General features: G+C 47.7%; 1 protein-coding gene across 1 annotated transcript in view; it reads left to right on the top strand.

Moving 5' to 3' along the window:
• ANXA13 (annexin A13) overlaps positions 1 to 19,657 on the top strand; it is a 45,572-nt gene that overhangs the window by 22,429 nt on the left and 3,486 nt on the right. Inside the window, exons 4-11 of the mRNA XM_030549612.1 lie at positions 9,462 to 9,556; positions 11,265 to 11,435; positions 12,457 to 12,490; positions 12,584 to 12,663; positions 15,247 to 15,315; positions 15,552 to 15,653; positions 18,412 to 18,487; positions 19,163 to 19,275. Of these exons, the coding sequence (XP_030405472.1) occupies positions 9,462 to 9,556; positions 11,265 to 11,435; positions 12,457 to 12,490; positions 12,584 to 12,663; positions 15,247 to 15,315; positions 15,552 to 15,653; positions 18,412 to 18,487; positions 19,163 to 19,275 (740 nt within the window). The remainder of the gene's footprint in view (positions 1 to 9,461; positions 9,557 to 11,264; positions 11,436 to 12,456; positions 12,491 to 12,583; positions 12,664 to 15,246; positions 15,316 to 15,551; positions 15,654 to 18,411; positions 18,488 to 19,162; positions 19,276 to 19,657) is intronic.

The following is a 19,657-nucleotide window of genomic DNA, read 5'->3' as shown; positions in this document are numbered from 1 at the left end:
CTGCACAGCTGTTACACATGGGCGGCTGGATTCTCACTGACACTTAGGCCTCTTTGTGCCACTCTGGCAGTATAAAGGAGCCTAGTGTAAATGAGAAATAAGTGCTCAGACACTGACCCACAGCTGTTTGTCTCTCCCACCAACAAATTGGGCTGCAGACTCTTGTAACTCTCTCCCCTCATTCCCTCCTGGAGTGAAATACTTCACCGTTATCACTGCTTTGCACTGCGTTTGCCTCTCCTTGTCTCTGCCCCTAACACTGTACACTAACAACAGGAGCCAGAGGGTTGTCAGTGTGGACACTACTCTATGGCCCAGTTCACATACAGAGAGTCACACATAAAGAATTTCAGTTACAGAATGAATCCATGTTGTGCTAGGCAATAGGTGGCCTGAGGTCTGACGTTGGCCATTGCGATGGAATATACGGCTGTGTTCAAACCCTACATGCTATTGTAATAATCTTTGTACAAAGTACGCCTTGCAAGGTATCAAGTACACCAGTATTTCCCAACTGGTGTGCTGCAGCACACTGGTGAGCCGTCAGGCCCGAACAGATGTGCCATGGAATTTTTTGAAAAACTATATGCAGAGTGGGGGCGGGGAAGCAAGTCACCTTCTGACTGGCCAACTGCCTCACTGCCCCACCTCCTCCAGGGGCAGAGAAACACATCAGAGCTCAATCTCCCTCTCCTTCCCACACTCCTCCTGTGAGCAACGGATTGGCTCCTCTGCCCCTCGCCCTCCTTCCTGCAACCGCCAGCTGGGAGTGGGAGGGAAAGCCTGGACACGCTGCAGCCCCCCAGGGTTGGGTGGTGTGAAGAACCTCAGGAGAAGCAAGGGGGCTGAATTGAGAGGTGGGGATGCTGTGTGAGATGGGGGAACTGGGAAGGCAGAACTGGTGGGGGCTGGATGGGGCAAAATTGGGATGAGGTGGGGGCTGAACTGGTGGAGGGTGAGGACAGAACCGATGCAGGAGGGGTGCCCTTTAGGGACGGAGGGGGAGCACCTGCCCACCTGAATGGGTGGAGATGGAAGGGCATGGGGGGCATTGCTCCCCAAAATGGAAATATCACAGAGATGATGCATGGGGGTGGCAGATTTCTGCCTTCCATTTGGTCCTGCTCCCTCCCCAAGCTCAGGCCAGCCAGGGCCCCTCAGGGGGTATGGAGGAACATTCAGGTGGCGGGAGTGAGTGGTGACACCGGGCGTTCTTCTTTGAGTGATTGCTCATATCCATTCCAGGTAGGTGTGCGCGCCGCGCGTGCACGTTTGCCGGAAACTTTTTTACCCTAGCAACTCCAGTGGGCCGGCAGGTTGCCCCCTAGAGTGGCGCCACTATGGCACTTGATATATACCCCTGCCGGCCCGCCCGCTCCTCAGTTCCTTCTTACCGCCATGTCGGTTGCTGGAACTGTGGAGTGCGGCTTGCTGTCCTCCACATACCTAGCTCTCTTGTACACTGTTCGTAGTCGTAGTTGTAAATAGTTTTATAGACAGTTTAAAGTAGTATGTTAGTTAGTTGTTTATTGTATATAGTTGTATAACTTGTTCGCGGGTGGGCCGTTGCCCTTCCCGGCGCCCGGCACCGGGTTCATGCCTGGTTCGCCAGGCTTCAAGCGGTGCTCGGCATGCAAGAAGCCGATGCCGACTAGCGATCCCCACGACGCGTGCCTCAAGTGCCTGGGGGAATTGCACATCAGTGAGAAGTGTCGTATATGCAAGGCCTTTAAGCCTCGCACAAAGAAGGAGAGGGATCAAAGACTCCGCGCTCTCCTAATGGAAGCGGCACTGACTCCGGTACCAGCGGCGCAACCAGCCACTTCTACTCCGGCACCAGACCGCGCCGACACCGGCAAGACTCCCCGGCACCGTCCATCCCCAGCACCGGGAGCAGATCCAAGACCCTCGACGTCTGCAACACCATCTAGGCAGGCTCGAGTGGAACGCCCGGCACCTACCTTGGCCGCGGCACCGCCTGCAGGGCTCCTGTCGACTCTGGGTCCGGAAGGTCCGTCGAGTCCAGCCCCTCCTAGCTCCCCCTTGAGATTGGGGTCGAGCTGTTAGTCCCATCTACACCGGAGACCTTTGCCTCGGCACGGGACTTGATAGCGCTCACGGAGCCATCGCAGCCTCAAACCACGGCACCCCCGGGACGGGTAACCTCCAGAGGCAAACCGATGCTGAGAGCGCTGTCTCCGGAGTCCAGGCATCGATTGCCCCGGAGACGTGAACGCTCGCGCTCTGGGCGCCGCTCGCAATCCCGGCACCGTTCTCCTCGGCGGTACCGGTCGCACTCGCGGCGCCGATCAGCATCTGCATGGTCCCGGTCTGGCTCCTCTTACCACCGGCACCGAGACTCTAGGAGCCGTTCACCTCGGCGTTCAGCTCCTCGGTCGACCTCCCGGTACCGAGCCGGTGGTAGGTCCCGATCCCGGTCGACCTCCCGGCACCGCGTCGGTGGCAGGTCCCAGTCCCCACTGCCATCCCGGCACCACACTGAATGAAGATCGCGGTCCCGCTCTCGGCACCGACCTCGAGGCAGATCCCGATCCGGATCCCAGCACCGACTACCACGCCGTTCCCGGTCCCGATCCCGGCACCGGTACAACTCACGGTACCGATCCTCGGCACCGAGGAGATCATCGGTGTTGGCATATAGAGATGTCTATCAAACTGGCTCAGCGCCTCCGTGGCCTTCAAGGGAACCATCCGTGTCCTCTCAGGCAGAGAGCGCCTATATGCTGGGCCAGGACAGACACTCGGCCCTGTTTCAGGACCCTCCACCTCAGGAACGAGAGCCTCAACAGTGGGGGTTTTGGACCCCGTGGGCATACCGCCAAGCCCAGGGTCTGCAACATATCACTCCCCGCCCTGCGGCGGAACGCAGGCCACCAGAGGCAACGGTGTCTAGACCCCCTCCTTCCCCAGAAGCAGAAGACAGGTCCAGCCACCAGGACCCAGAGCTCCCTCCAGTGATGGAGGTGCAGCCCCAGACAGAACCCCCCGTGGACGCTCCGTTGCCAGGGGTTTCCTTGTTGTCTTCCCCTGATGAGGCAGTGGCGGGTACCTCGTTCTCCAGCCCTCCCCCTCTAGATCTTAGGGCACACCAGGACCTCCTCCGATGCATGGCACAGAACCTGGACATTCAAGCAGAGGAGGTCTCTGAAATCGAGGACCCTGTGGTGAGCATCCTCTCCGCCGATGCACCCACCAGAGTGGCCCTGCCTTTCATCAAGACTATTCAGGCCAACGCCGCTACTATCTGGCAGTCACCGGCCTCCATCCCTCCGACCACTCGAGGAGTGGAAAGGAAGTACTTGGCCCCCTCAAAGGGCTATGAATACTTGCACGTTCACCCGACACCCTGCTCCCTTGTGGTCCAGTCGGTGAACGACAGGGAGCGCCATGGTCAAGAGGCCCCGGCGCCCAAGTCTAAGAAGGCGACCTCCTGGGCCGCAAGGTCTATTCAGCGGGGGTGCTACAGCTCAGGGTCTCGAACCAGCAGGCCCTCCTTAGCCGCTATTCCTTTAACTCTTGGGTGGCAGCGGGAAAATTTGCAGAGCTGTTACCGCAGGACGCCCGTCAGGATTTTACCACCATTCTGGATGAGGGCAAAAAGGTAGCGAGGACCTCACTACAAGCCTCCTTAGATGCTGCAGACTCGGCCGCTCGGACCCTTGCCTCGGGGCTTACGATGCGCTGCATTTCCTGGCTTCAGGTCTCTGGCCTTCCGCCAGAGCTCCAGCATACTATCCAGGACCTCCCCTTCAAAGGCCAGGGCCTGTTTTCTGCTAAGACAGACCCAAGACTAAAGGACCTTAAAGACAATAGGGTCATAATACGGTCTTTGGGGATGCATATGCCTGCGACACAGCGCAGGCCATTCCGGCAGCAGAACCAACAACAGCAGCGTCAGCCGTATCCTCAGTTCCGTCTGTGGCAGGACCTCAATAGGCGCCGCGGCAGGAACAATCGACGCAGACAGTCGGGTGGCCAAACGGGGCAAAACCAAGGCTCTGCCAAGGCCCCTCCCGGACCCAAGCCTTCATTCTGAAGGTGCGCCCTAGGGCGCAGTACCAGTTTCCCCTCCGGATCCTTCCCCGCAGTTTTCCAACCGTCTTTCATTTTTCCTCCCAGCATGGACCCAAATAACATCGGACCGTTGAGTCTTGCGCACTGTGCAGGGCGGTTATCGCCTGCAGTTTTCATCGCCCCCTCCTCCCACCCACCACCCTCGTTCCTCTTCAGGGACCCCTCTCACGAGCAATTCCTCCGTCAGGAGGTGCAGACGCTCCTCGTCAAGGGAGCCATAGAGGAGGTTACAGAGAGCGAGAAGGGCAAGGGGTTTTATTCCCGCTACTTTCTAATCCCCAAGTCCAAGGGGGGCCTCAGGCCTATCCTCGACCTGCGGGAACTCAACAAGTATATGGTGAAGTTGAAGTTCTATATGGTATCCCTTGGAACCATCATCCCATCCCTGGATCCCGGAGACTGGTACGCCACCCTCGACATGCAGGACGCTTACTTCCATATCGCCATATCCCCCCAGCACAGGCGTTTCCTCCGCTTTGTGGTCGACCGCCAACATTATCAATTTGCGGTCCTCCCGTTTGGCCTCTCTACGGCCCCGAGGGTGTTCACGAAATGCATGGCAGTCATCGTCGCAGACCTTTGGCCTGGCCGCATTCACATGTTCCCCTACCTCGACGACTGGCTGATCCGGGGCACATCGGAGCTGCAGGTCCGCAACCACGTCCGCAGGATCAGCAGCCTCTTTGCTGCCCTAGACCTCGTGATCAACGTGGACAAGTCTACTCTGCTCCCCACGCAGAGGATAGAGTTCATCGGGGCCGTTCTGGATTCTACCCTGGCCAGGGCCTTGCTACCTTTGCCCAGGTTCCAGTTGCTGTCGGCCATCATTCTGCGCTTGCAGGCGGCCCCGCTGACCTCTCTAAGAACATGTCTGGCCCTCCTAGGACATATGGCGGCCTGTACGTTCGTGACAGCATATGACCGACTCCGCATGAGGCCTCTTCAATCTTGGCTCATCGCGCAGTACCGGCCGGCCAGACATTCATTGGACACAGTTGTCACCGTTCCCCAAAGGGTACTGGACTCCCTTCGGTGGTGGCTGGACCAGTCCGTAGTCTGTGCGGGGCTCCCGTTCCATCCATCCCAGCCCTCGGCATCCCTGACGACGGACGCCTCAGAACTGTGCTGGCGGGCGCACTGCGGCGCCTGAAGAACTCAGGGCCTGTGAACCCCTCAGGAGCTGGACCTCCACATCAACATACGGGAGTTGAGAGCGGTCCGTCTTGCTTGTCAAGTGTTCGTCCATCACCTTCAAGGTCGTTGTGTCACGGTGTTCACCAACAACACGACGACCATGTTCTACATCAACAAGCAGGGCGGCACCAGGTCCTCTCCCCTATGTCTCAAGGCGATGCGTCTCTGGGAGTTTTGTATAGACCATGCCGTTCACCTTTCTGCCTCCTATCTCCCGGGAGTACGAAACACTCTAGCGGATCGACTGAGCAGGTCCTTCCGCTCGCACAAGTGGTCCCTCCGCCCAGACGTCGCCCTCTCACTCTTCCAGAGGTGGGGTCGTCCCCGGATGGACCTCTTCGCGTCCAGGGAGAACAGGAAATGTCGAACATTCTGCTCCTTTCAGGGTCGGGAGCCCGGGTCTATAGCGGATACCTTCCTGATCCCATGGGCGACCCACCTGTTTTACGCATTCCCTCCCTTTCCGCTGATACACAGGGTCCTCCTCAAGGTGCGCAGAGACAGAGCTCGTGTGATTCTGATAGCTCCAGCATGGGCCAGACAACATTGGTACCCCATGTTGCTGGACCTCTCAGTAGCCAACCCAGTTGCCCTGCCCCTTCATCCGGACCTGATCACCCAGGACCACAGCAGGCTCTGTCACCCGGACCTTCGGTCTCTGCACCTTACAGCATGGCTCCTGCGTGGTTGACCGGCTCCGAGTTACACTGCTCTACCCCGGTTCGGGAGGTTCTCCTGGGCAGTAGAAAGCCTTCCACCAGGGCTACTTACTCAGCTAAGTGGAAGCGTTTCTCCTGTTGGTGTTCGGAGAAAGGTCTTCTCCCTATGGAGATTCCCATCACCACTATTCTGGATTACATCTGGTCCCTCAAGGCCCAGGGTCTGGCGTTATCGTCCCTAGGGTTCACCTAGCGGCTATCTCCACGTTTCATCCTGGAGGGGACGGACGTTCCGTCTTCTCCCACCCTATGGTGGCGAGATTCCTGAAGGGACTGGAACGTCTCTATCCACAGATCCGCCCTCCTTCCCCTTCATGGGATCTCAACCTGGTCCTAACTCGGCTCATGGGTCCTCCATTTGAGCCGTTAGCTACTTGCTCCCTGCTCTATCTCTCATGGAAGACTGCCTTCCTAGTGGCCATCACCTCAGCTAGACGGGTGTCGGAACTACGGGCCCTCACAGTAGATCCCCCGTATATGGTCTTCCATAAGGACAAGGTGCAGCTGAGACCACACCCTGCCTTTCTTCCCAAGGTGGTCTCAGCTTTCCACATTAACCAGGAGATCTTCCTCCCCGTCTTTTTCCCAAAGCCCCATTCGTCCCACAGGGAGCAACAGCTCCACTCGCTAGATGTCCGTCGGGCACTAGCGTTTTATGTGGACAGGACCAAACCGTTCCGCAAGTCCCCCCAGTTATTCGTGGTGGTAGTGGACCGGGTCAAGGGACTACCGATTTCCTCACAGAGGATATCTTCCTGGGTTACCTCCTGTATCAGGACCTGTTATGACCTGGCCCACGTTCCGGCGGGCCGTGTGACTGCTCACTCCACCAGAGCGCAGGCATCATCGCTGGCTTTCCTTGCTCGCATGCCGATCCAAGACATTTGTAGGGCGGCGACCTGGTCATCGGTCCACACATTCGCTTCCCATTACGCCCTGGTTCACCAGTCCAGAGATGATGCGGCCTTTGGCTCTGCAGTGCTCCAGGCCGCGACTTCTCACTCCGACCCCACCGCCTAGGTAAGGCTTGGGATTCACCTACCTGGAATGGATATGAGCAATCACTTGAAGAAGAAAAGATGGTTACTCAACTTGTAACTGGTGTTCTTTGAGATGTGTTGCTCATATCCATTCCACACCCGCCCTCCTTCCCCACTGTCGGAGTAGCCGGCAAGAAGGAACTGAGGAGCGGGCGGGCCGGCAGGGGTATATATCAAGTGCCATAGTGGTGCCACTCTAGGGGGCAACCTGCCGGCCCACTGGAGTTGCTAGGGTAAAAAAGTTTCCGGCAAACGTGCACGCGCGGTGCGCACACCTACCTGGAATGGATATGAGCAACACATCTCGAAGAAAACCAGTTACAAGGTGAGTAACCGTCTTTTCTATGCATCCAGATCAGTTTCCCCATGTGGGCTGGGTAATGGCCATCACACCCTCCAGGCTCAGGTATGTCATCCTCAGTGCCTGTGAACCACTGGGTGCCAGTGGCCATGGTGACTGTGTAGGACGGCATAACCTGGGCTGGCATGCTCATGGCCACAAGGAGTGGAGCTGTCCCCACTGCACCAACAAAGGACTGAGTGCATGGCTGGGCCCTGCATCAGCAGCATCCCCTCAGACACAGCTGCTCCCTGCACCTTGAGCTACACTCGTGCCAGCACACAGCCCCTGCCGACTGTGAATGGTAAGGGTGGTAAACAGCTTAAACTGAGGTGATAAGAGGGCAAGTTCATTTGGAGATATGGTGACATGTCTCAAAATAATTGGGGGAGGGATAGCTCAGTGGTTTGAGCATTAGCCTGCTAAACCCTGGGTTGTGAGTTCAATCCTTGAGGGGGCAATTTAAGGATTAGGGCAAAAATCTGTCTGGGAATTGGTCCTGCTTTGTCCTCTTGAGGTCCCTTCCAACTCTGATATTCTATATCACAGTATGCAGTGGCAGAGAAAAGTTGGGAACCACTGATTTAAACACTCAGAATTTTCTGGTCAGTATCATCTTGATAAAACATGTGGCTACACAGTACGTGAAGTTACAAAATTCCCCTGTCTTTTGGGTTAATACATATTCCAAGCCTCACAGCTCTGCCCAAACAGAAGTTGGCAAACAGGTCTGTCCTAACAAAGGAATGTGTGCTTTGCTTAATTTTCATTTAAGCAGTAAACAAAGTAATCAATCAGGGAGGGAAACAAAGAAAGTTCAAACCAGTGAGAAAAGAAGAGCAGGGAACATCCTTTCACATAGACTCTTTGTCTCCTAGTGCCAAGCTGGAAATGTTTTTCAAGAGGGGAACTGAAACTATAAAAATGAGGGACAAACACTGCAAGGAAACCCCCTCTCTCACCCTGCTTATCACATTCACTACACCTAAAGAGACAACAGAAACAGTCATTAGACTCTGTGGGAGAGGTCCTAACCCACAGTGCTTGATCAGTAAGACTGCTGAAAGCATGTGTTGAGAAACTTTGCTTGAATCTGATAAAGTTTGTTAGGCATTAGTAAGCCTTTTATCTTTATTTTTCTTGTAACCATTTCACCATTCCTGACTTTTATGCCTCATTACTTGTACTCACTTAAAATCTCTCTCTTTGTAGTAAATAAACTTGTTTTACTGGTTCATCTAATCCAGTGTGTTTAAATTGAAGTGTTTGAATAACTGCTTGAGATATTAAGCCTGCGTATTATTCCCTTAAAAAAATAATAAACTTAAAATATTTGCACTGTCCAGGAAAGGGCTGGGGTGGGCAGTACAGGACATACTTCCATGGGGGGAACTCCAGACCTGGGTGGTTGTTAGGGTCACCCTGCAGTATAACCAAGGCTGGGGACAGCCAGACTGTAACCTAGCTGTGACTGGCAGGATACAGTTACACATACTTATTGTGGCTTTCATGCTGGAAGGCTGTTTGTGAGCGGCTCAGGTGGGGGCTACTTCAGAAAGGCATTGTAAGACACCCAAAGTTGCGGGACAAGGGTGACACAGCCTTCAGTAGGTTAACTTCCCATGGGACATGCCATGCTGGGTCAGACTATTGGCACACTTGTGTTCTGCTGCCAAAGGTAGTCAGTATCTGATCCTTCAAAGGAGACCAACTTCCAAACCCTAACAAACAATACACCTGGCTAGTTGTTCAGTGCTACACAGGTTGGAATTTCTTCCTGATCCCTGATGAGCTTATTCCTTGAAACATGAGAGTTGGTTCCCTAATGACATCTTAGCTTTAAGTGTCATTGGTTTGGGTGCACTTTCTCTTTATGTTCTGGCTGCAGACTCAAAATAACGTTTTTAAAATGGTACATGCTAGAAAAGCTATCATTGACACCAATTGATGTTCTGAAACTAATTTTCTGCTAATTAGAAGGGAGAGTACTTGATCATCTTTTTCTCTCCCAGAAGAAATGAAATCTGCGGGCAGTTTCTGAATGATTTCCTCGTCTATATTAATATTTTTTAGGAACAGATGAAACGGCAATTATTGAAATCCTATCAAATCGATCATCAGACCAGAGGCAACAAGTGAAACAGAAGTACAAGACCATGTATGGCAAGGTATTTCAAAAAATGGCCCTGTTGTTTTAAACAAAGTGCTCTTTAGAAATGTGCCCCTACATTTCCCCATTTTTGATAATGCCACGTGTCTGGCAGTTTTTAAAAGACACAGAATTAGAAAGTTAGTTTCCGATGAAAGAATTACTGTCACTTAACATATTGATTATATTAATCATCCTGGGCCTTACAGATAGCTTGGTAAATGAAAATCAGTAGAGCTGACTGAAATTTGGAATTTCTGTTCCATGGGCGATTCTGAGCTTTCAAAATATGTTTTCATCCCAATTTGGGATGAAAGGGCAAAATATGCGAATTTTTCACCAAATGAGATATTTCAGAAATATTTTGTTTTTATAAGGACAAAATGTTCTGTTTTGACTTAATCATTTCAATTTTTATATTGTATTATACAGTATAATTTAATAACCTAAAAGACAAACATTTCCATTTTATCAAAACACTATGTTTCAACCTTATCTAGACATTTTGATAATTTCCACAACATTTTTCAATTTAATCTCATCAGCATTTACTTACAGAAAACTGTTTGATTGGAAAATTTTCAACCAGCTCTAGAAAACAGCATTTACCACTTCAAAGTATTTTTATCAAATTCAGTAGAGCTGGACATTTATACTAAAATTCCAGAACCTTTTAAAACATTTTCATTTTTATTTGCCTCTCCTGAAGTGAGAAAGAATGCCTGAACTGAGGGTAAAGGTAGTTGATGTAGCAACAGAAATTCCCTAATGCAAATTCAGAAGGACAATTCTGATATCACTTATACCAGTTTTACATCAGTGTAAGTTTATTGATTTCAGTGGATTTACTGCTGATTTATACCAGCATGAGATTAGAATCTGACCTGCAAATTGCCAATAAAGTTAAAAGGATCAGAAATCTGTTTTGGTACTTGACTTCTGAAAGGAAAGACTCAATGCCTGAGTAATCTTTAATATAAGAAAAATAAAATCTTCCAAAACACCTGTTTTAGGCATAGGGTCAAATCCTGCAGGCCTTATACTTAATTTGTAATTGATTAGAGCTAGTTGCAGATTAGGTTAATAATCAATGTCAGTAAGGATGGCAGTATTGGGCCAAAAATCCTTCAATGGGCCAAACCCAATAGTGAGTGCAATAAGAATTTTGCCTGAGCAAGGACTGCAGGATTTGTTCCACAACGAGTATTTGAAGCAGCTGATGTTAGAGAATTGAGCCAAAGGTCTGAAATGACCAATCTGAGACATCACAGTTACAGTGGCTCTGATACTGGGAATTTCTGACTCATTTCCAACCAAAGGACACAACGTTTGGGTGTTATCACCCTTAACAACCATACACAGTAATACTACTTTGCTCTTGCCTATATAGCATGAGCCTCTTGAGACAGTGTATCAAGTAGTCCCAACTCACTTTCTCTAGGCACTGGGCTGCCTGGTGGTTTACACTGCGATAAGTCTATTGACGTCAATAGAGAGACTCCTGATGTACATTGGTGTCAATGAGAGAAGAACCAGGCCCATAGATTTAAAGTTATTTTTCCCTTTTTTTAATCTGAATTTTTGGAAGACTTCCTTTAGCACAGGAAATGTTAACAACTCCGTAGACTTAATACAAAAAATCAACAAACAATAGTAACATTACCTCTCTCAATTCTTCTGTGTGGATTTTCTGTGCTATGAATTAACTTTCTGTGCTACTTCCTTAGGATTTGGAAGAGGTACTGAAAGGAGAACTAAGTGGGAATTTTGAAAAGACAGCCTTGGCTCTATTGGATCGTCCATGTGAATATGATGCCAGAGAGCTTCGGAAAGCAATGAAAGGTGCAGGAACGGATGAATCGGTGCTGATTGAGATTCTTTGCACCAGGGTCAATAAGGTTTGTGGGTGTTTAGCTGCTGTTATATATCTTCCTTGCCGTACTGCTCTGACTAGTGTGTACACGTCACCCCTGCCCTCCAGAAGAAATGTTAGACCTGCTCAAGTGAGTGGAGTATGTCTCCTTCCAGAGGCTGCAGACAAAAGGCTATCAGCCCCCTCAGATTGGAGGCAGAAACATTTTTTAAGGAAGTGACCACAGTAGTCAGGCCATTTGTCCTGTTTTAAACTGGACAATCCTCTTTTGGGGTGATTTGTCCCCCATCCAGTACTGTGACAAAAACGCACGTGGTTATGTCTGATATCACATGAGGGATGACATTTGAAGAGTGTGTCACTTTACCTCTGCCAGCATGACCTCACCGCAAGTGCAAGGTCACACTTGGAGGTGGGGAGGGGGTATCTCGTCTGCAGGGGAAGGCCCACACCATTCCTAGAAGTAACAGAATGTCTGGTATTCTGGGACCACGTGAGTGGTCACCCTAGACCCAAAATGCTATGTAGATAAAGAACATCATAGCTGCATCAGAAAGTTCCCTCTCAGCCCTCCAGCACACACACCTCTCAGAATATGAGTAGGCTTTGGAGAGATGCAGAGAGGGATAGATGCCTGGGGGATGTATCCTACATCATAACATGACAACATTTATGCCTGTTTAAGACAGTGTGAAGAGCTCTTTGCATCACTGCAACAGTTCAAAGGGCATTTAGGCCCACCCAACTCAGGAAAGTGATCCTCTTCAGGACAGCAGTTAAGCATGTGCTTAAATCCCATTGAAATCAAAGAAGCAAAGTTAGCTTAGCTGCTGTCCTGAATAGGAATGGATTTAAGCATCTGCTTATGTGCTTTCCTGAACTGGGATCTTAGTGGAGACTGAGAATCTGGCCTATTAAATATCTCCCACTAAATGTCACCATTCTATCTGGGGTCTAATCCCAGGCACACCACTGTGGTATCTGAAGATGTCAAGTCACATGGGCATGTTACTGACCTGATTTTTTTGTTTGTTTGCTTATCCCAGCAAATAGTAGACATAAAGGAAGCATACAAAAGGCGTAAGTGATATTTTATTGAAAACACCCTCATTTAAAGAAAATATCTCACCCTTTAGCAGTGGATAAAATCTTACAGACTTTTTTTCTTAATAGTCTTTGAGCGGGATCTAGAATCTGATGTAAAAAGCGACACAAGTGGCTCCCTAAGGAAGATTCTTGTTTCTGTGCTACAGGTGAGGGTTGGAATATTTCTATTACAAACCTACATGATATAGACATTTCTTTTCTACACACCTAGATAGTGCAGGTATGATAAATCTCTGTTCTGTGCACACAGCCTTTTTACAGCAAAACATCTACACTTACAGACTTTTAACCAAATCTAGTGTCATAATTAAAGACGAGTGTACAATTCAGGCTGGTTGTGACCACGGCTCCAATAACAGCTCAGCCTTGGCTCTTCTTGTCTGAGGTTTATAGTGTAAGGCCTAGGGACACAAAAGAGGATCTGCCCCCGTCCAGGGAGATTTGATTATTGCACTGTTGGGCTGGATTCTTTCTTATTTCCCACCTGGTTCTATAGACCAGAGGTGGCCAACCTGTGGCTCCGGAGCCACATGCAGCTCTTCAGAAGTTAATATGTGGCTCCTTCTATAGGGACCGACTCTGGGGCTGGAGCTACAGGCGCCAACTTTCCAATATGCTGGGGGTGCTCACTGCTCAACCCTTGGCTCTGCCACAGGCCCTGCCTCCACTCCAACCCTTCCTGCCCCCTCCCCTGAGCCTGCAATGCCCTCACTTCTCCCCCTTCCCCTCCGATCCTCCTGCATGCTGTGAAACAGCTGATCGGGAGGTGCAGGGAGGGAGAGGGGGCACTGATCGGCAGGGCAGCCAGCCAGTATGCGTTGGGAGTGGAGCAGGGGGAGCTGATGGAGGGGGCCTGCTGATGTATCACTGTGGCTCTTTGGCAACGTACATCGGTAAATTCTGCCTCCTTCTCAGGCTCAGATTGGCCACCCCTGCTTTAGACCATAGCAGTCCTTGGCCATTCTCAGAATGTGCCCCACACCTCTTTCTGTCAAGGGCATATTTTACAATTGATGGTAATTCTCACTTAGAGTTTTTAGATCTTGCTCGGTATTCTCTCTCCATTGAAGATACTGGATTATTACTACTTTCTTTTGTGTATTATGGTAAGGCCTAGAGTACCTAACCATGATCAGGGTTTCATTGTACCAGAGACGTAATTAAAAACAGTTCCTGTCCCCAAAAGCTTATAATCTAAACAGACAAGACAGAGAAAGTATGGGAGGGGCTTGCTATGTTTTTCCATTCACACAGAGCAAACATAATATCAGACAGAATGATCTTGTTTTCCTAATCTAAAACAAAGAACAAAAGTGAAGTCTCCGTGTGTGTGTGTGTGTGTGTGTGTGTGTGTGTGTGTGTGTGTGTGTGTGTGTGTGTGTGTGTGTGTGTGTGAGAGAGAGAGAGAGAGAGAGAGAGAGAGAGAGTGTGTATTCACTGAACAGAAAACACAAAATGACTATCCATCTCTACAGACAGACTTTGAGATGAAAAGGTAGAGCACTCAGAAAGCAAAGGCACAACCATGGCATAGCTAAATACATGACAGCTACATTCCCACTCTAGAATGTGGGAAGTCACAAGAGTTTGTTTGACTCCTCTAGGTGTATTTTTAGGAGGGAGACAAACCAGGGAATGTTCATAGATTTGTCCTTGATATGCGCTACCAGAAATTCCTATAGAAAATTAAAGCAACACTAAAAAGGCAGCTGTTATTGAATGGTTCTGATTGTTAAATAGAGAGGAACAGTACAAGGCCACATGATTTTTAGTTAGGAATAGAAACGTAACAAAAGTGACATTTCACTGTAGGCACTGGACATTTTTTTAAAAATTGACTGTTGTGACAGACGTGCCTCCATATTCCACTATCCTTGCAAGAAAGTTTCAGATGCAGGGTCAAGAGGCTACATGTTCCTGACAGTCAGGGATCACTTGGGAGGCCTCCACTGTACAGCATTGCACAACTGTGTAAGTAAAACATAGGATCTTTTCGCCTTCTTCTGAAGCAACAGGTATTGAGTGTTGCAGAAGGCAGGATACCAGCCTTGGTGAACTAGCATCTCTCAAGTATAGCAAATACTATGGACTAAATTCTGCCCTGATTTATACCTTTGAAGGGAATGGGATTACACCGGGTGCAAGGTAAACCAAAGTAGAATTTAGCCCTGTGTAATTTATTGATACAGTACTAGACAATGGCCAGTAGATGGCAGCAAAAAGACTATGACGAAGCAGCCTGTGAAGGCAAGAAGGAAAACGCTCTATTCTAGTATAGTAGAACCTAGTTACAAATACCTTTGGAATCGAGGTTGTTCATAACTCTGAACAAAACATTATGGTTGTTCTTTCAAAATTTTACAACTGAACATTAACTTAATACAGCTTTGAAACTTTACTATGCAGAAGAAAAATGATGCTTTTAACCATCTTACTTTAAATGAAGCAAGCACAGAAACAGTTTCCTTATCTTGTCAAAAAAATAATAATAATAAACTTTCCCTTTATTTTTTAGCAGTTTACATTTAACACAGTACTGTGCGGTATTTGTTTTATGATGTTGTTGGTTTTTTCTCTCTGCTACTGCCTGATTGCGTACTTCTGGTTCCAAAGGAGGTGTGCAGTTGACCAGTCAGTTTGTAACGCTGGTGTTTGTAACTCGGAGGTTCTACTGAACAAGAGTAATCAGCGTGTGTTGTCTTTTTTAAACACAATGTCCCTTTCTGTAGGCTAACCGAGATGAAGGGCTGGAGATCAATGCAGAGCTCGCTGGGCAAGATGCCAAAGACCTGTATGAAGTAAGTGAAATAATGGAGACATCCCCAATTGCCATGGTCTTCATCTGTCTATGGCATTTCTAAGGTGTCTAAATGTTGAACAACCCCACGGCTAATGACATTAAATTACATAAATAAAAGGGCAGGTTGGGAACACAATTGGGTGCACTGGGTTCACTGAAATGTCTTGTTTTTAAAAATATGAAAAAAAAACCCAAACATTTGAAAATGATTAATGTTAACATTCAATTTTTGAGGCAGGGGAAGGCTGCTGGGGAACAGATGAATTGGTTTTCAATGTTGTCTTAGCAAAGAGAAACTACATGCAGCTAAGAGCTACCTTTCAAGCTTATGAAAAGGTAAGTTTTGTTGGTTATTTTTTTCTTTGTTCTGTGACAGTAATTGTGCAGTTTGGAACTCAGTGATAATTTAATGGAATTAATTTACACATTCATAGAGTCCAAGACCAGACAGGACCATTGTGATCTAGCCTGACTTCCTGCATAACACAGTCCATAGAACTTCCCCAAAAATAATTCCTAGAGTGGATTTACTTACATTTGGAACATATGATTCTTTATTTGTAATTTTAAGGAGAAGTCAGTCATTCTAAACACCTAGCAATATATGTATAAGGCCAGATCTTCAAATGCTGTAATGAATGGTCTATGTCAATTTGCACCAGTTGAGGATCTGCCCCATAATATCCAGCAAAATAAGTTTGACTGTTGTCCTGTCTTCCCCCAGCCCTATGAATAACAGAGAGCGTGACCTTTCCATGGTCACACTGCAAAGACTCAGCAAAGGGGTACATTGCACAGCTAATAGACCCCTGGCCAGAGACATTGAGGGTCTTACTTTCTGCTCCTCTCCTCCACTGAAGCAGAGATCTGGTGGGTGGGAATCTACATCTCTCATCCTAATCTTCCAGTCTCAATGAAAGGCATGTTCAGATGGGAAGGCCTCTTGAACCTAGCTCTTGCTGCTCTCCCATGCAAGAAATGGACCTCTTTTCACAAGAGGCTTCCAAATTTGTTTGGAATTGAGCCCAAGGAGCCTGAAAAATAATTAGGAAGAGAATAAGGACAAAAGTAGGAGAAGGTAAGATGGCATGTCCTGCTTGTGACTAAGTGGAAGCACTTTTCTCTCAAAATCAGGGCCTGCTCCAGGTTTTCTGCCGCCCCAAACGGAAATTTATAAAAAAAAAAAAGGTGCAACACCGCAATCGTGACACACTTCGGCAGCAATTCAGCAGTGTGTCCTTCGCTCCAAGAGAAACTGAGGGACCCGCCGCTGAATTGCCGCCGAAGACCCAGACATGCTGCCCCTTGGTATTGGCCGCCCCAAGCACCTGCTTCTTTAGCTGGTGCCTGGAGCCGGCCCTGCTCAAAATGTGTAAATTAAAGAGAGGCCCACACCAAACCTCAAGATGCAAACACCCCTGATCTCTGGGGACATTTGGAGCTAAACTTTGCAGCTTAGTCCCTTCTGAAATATAAACAGCTCTCACTGAAAACATAACAGCTCCATCCCAGCTTCTAAAATGAAGAGCCAAAAAACAAAACTCTGTTGAGTGTGTTGGATGCCTATGTAATGTTATAAATGAAATTCAGGTTTATTTAGACAAAGTTCATAGCTATTTACAAGGCAGGCAGTTAAGATAAAATGCATTAGGTTGAGAATTTAGTTTAACAGTGAGATGCAGTAGGCAAGGGAATCATCTCCCAAAGGAAGCGATAGAAACTCTGTCACTTGCAGTATTTAAAACTGGACTGGACAAAACACTCCAGAACATACTAGAGAGAACTCTCTGGCTCTGGCTGGAGATGGACAAAATGACATTCCCCATTAGGGAGGACCATTTTATGATTCTCTGATTTTTTTAGATCAATTTTTAAAAAGAAATGTCACTGTGTTTTGATGCCTGAACATAATTACCTTAAGGCAAGAACTTGCATTTATTTTCGCTTCCTAAACTTGTTCTGTGTTCAGCAGATCATTAGAACCATTGAATCTCTTGATGAGGGGGAAAATCTAGTAAGGCATTGTTGGACATATATTCACAACTTACTCCAAACCTTGGTTTGTGGCTAGAGAGAAGCCAAAGCCAGAACCATTTATCTGCACACATGCGCAGATAAACACTACCCACACACTGGCAGTTTCGATAAATGAGCCTCAAATCTGAAATCCCCTGAGTTTCTAAAGGAAAAGCCAAACATGGGTTGTCCAAGTCAAACCCCCCTGCATCCTTTCCATCTGTATTTGAAGTCGCAATGGGCTCGAGACTAAAGCCATTTATCCTCACATGAATCCTCTCCATATTTTGATGGGTTTGATTTACAAGACTAGATTCAAACCAAGCCTGGTTTTGCAGAACTCAAACCCTAAACATTCCCAGTTTTGTCCATCTCTCATTTAAGCAGATATTCCAGGATCTTATCTTGCAAGGCGGAGTCGGGGGAAATCTCATGTTTACAAATAGAAGATTTTTATTTTATTCACAAAAATTAGAACAGATTTTAACTTCAAAATATTTTCTCTTTCCACTGCCCCACTGTCTCCTCCCTACACTGTGGTACAAAACCCAGGCAAAGCTCAGACCCTAATAAACTACATTTACTCAAAGAAAATAAGTTATAACCCACCAAAATCTACCTTGACTGTCCGGACCTATCCAAGTCTTTGGTGGGCCAGAGGAAGTACGAACAGTCTCTCTCAGTTGGAGGTCTCCCCAAGAAAAAGCCATGAGATGATTCACTATAACACCCAGTGCAAATGCTTCAGTTAGCTTTAATGATGCACGTTATATGTTCTGAGCCAGCTGATTTAAATCGGTATAGTTCTCATCAATGTCAATGGAGCCATGAAGAGTTACACCGGCTGAGGATCTGGTCCTTTGAGACAGAGTGAGACCCTTTTCCGCTATGGGGATTAAAGTAATTAAAAGCTTACTCACTAAAGCCACAGAAAGGATCAATATAATCTAAATCAGTTTTTTGCCACGTTACATGCCATCTGATCAGAAAAGGGAGTGGCTCACTGCTGTTCTGATTCAAGAGGGATAGAGTAGTGCATGAACAGCAGCTATAATTAATTTTTTCATTGTCTCTTTAGCTGAAGGGGAAAGACATTGAAGATGCCATTAAAAGTGAAACATCTGGAGATTTGGAGAAGGCCTTTCTCACTCTTGGTAAAAGAAAAAGTCTATAGCTTTTCTCTCTAGTTTTCATCCTCACTTGAGTTTCTGGGATTCTTATGTGTATAAACAGAGTGATAATCTGCTTTATTAGAACTAGATTGAGACATGGCAAGACCACTGGGGGGACAGAACCAATTAATGTTGACTTGCCCTACATGCCTGTGGGAAGTAGGAACCTCCATTAAGCCCCAGCATGGGTTATCTAGCTCTTAGGTCTCAGAGCATAGAAGTAAGCCAATGTCATCCCACTCAGGAGTAAGTTGGCAGGGAGCGGAATTACAAAAGGGCCAAAAGAACAAAAACCATGTCCCCATACAATTAGTTTTCATTCTGGAACATAAACATCACCTTTTCAGCCCTTCTGTGCTTGCATTAACATGTTTATTCAAGTTTGATATTCACAGTTATATAACATGCTCTCTCTGTAGGGTAGTACATTCACTTTTAGGCTTCAGTCCATCACCTGTCACGATTGGGTTGACCCTTGCATCTCCACAGAGCCAGTTGCAGGACTAAGGCCCTACAACAATGCATGTCCAGTTGGGTACAGGCATTGGGAATGTCTACGTTTCCATTAAGAGGGCTGCTGTTCTGCTCCTACTGAAACTGTAGTGCGGAATATGAAATTTACAAGGCTCATGAGATCTCTCCATGTTTCTTCTTTAGTGAGATGTGCCAGAGATTGCCAAGGCTACTTTGCCACTCGTCTCTATGAGGCAATGAAGGGCGCAGGGACAGAGGAGGAGACTTTGATTCGCATCCTCGTGACTCGGGCTGAGGTAAGATATGCTGGGATCTGAGAGGCCCCAAATCTTCTGGTAGATAAGTGTGAAATTTAGAAGGAATGAATTACAGTAGTAGGACCAGATTCTGCGCTCAGTCAATCTGTTTTGCAATTTAAATTCAACGAAGCTCCATGGACTTCAGTGCTATTACTGTCTTTACTCCTGTGAAACTGAGAACAGACACTAGCCTTAATACCGAATCTATTAATTTTTTTAAAAGAATGATGCATGAGAAACATTAGTAATTGCACAATGGAGCTAAACACATCTAGATTAAAGTTGGCCACCATTATTCAACTGGGAGATGAGTCGTTTGGTCCCAAAGGGCTTTGTTAAAAAAAATCCTAATTGAATAATAATAAAGAAGCAGTTCCCA

Source organism: Gopherus evgoodei, chromosome 2, assembly GCF_007399415.2.
Source record: "Gopherus evgoodei ecotype Sinaloan lineage chromosome 2, rGopEvg1_v1.p, whole genome shotgun sequence".
NCBI lineage: Eukaryota > Metazoa > Chordata > Testudines > Testudinidae > Gopherus > Gopherus evgoodei.
Note: the sequence above shows the minus strand (reverse complement) of the source record. Positions and strands in the feature narration are given on the sequence as shown.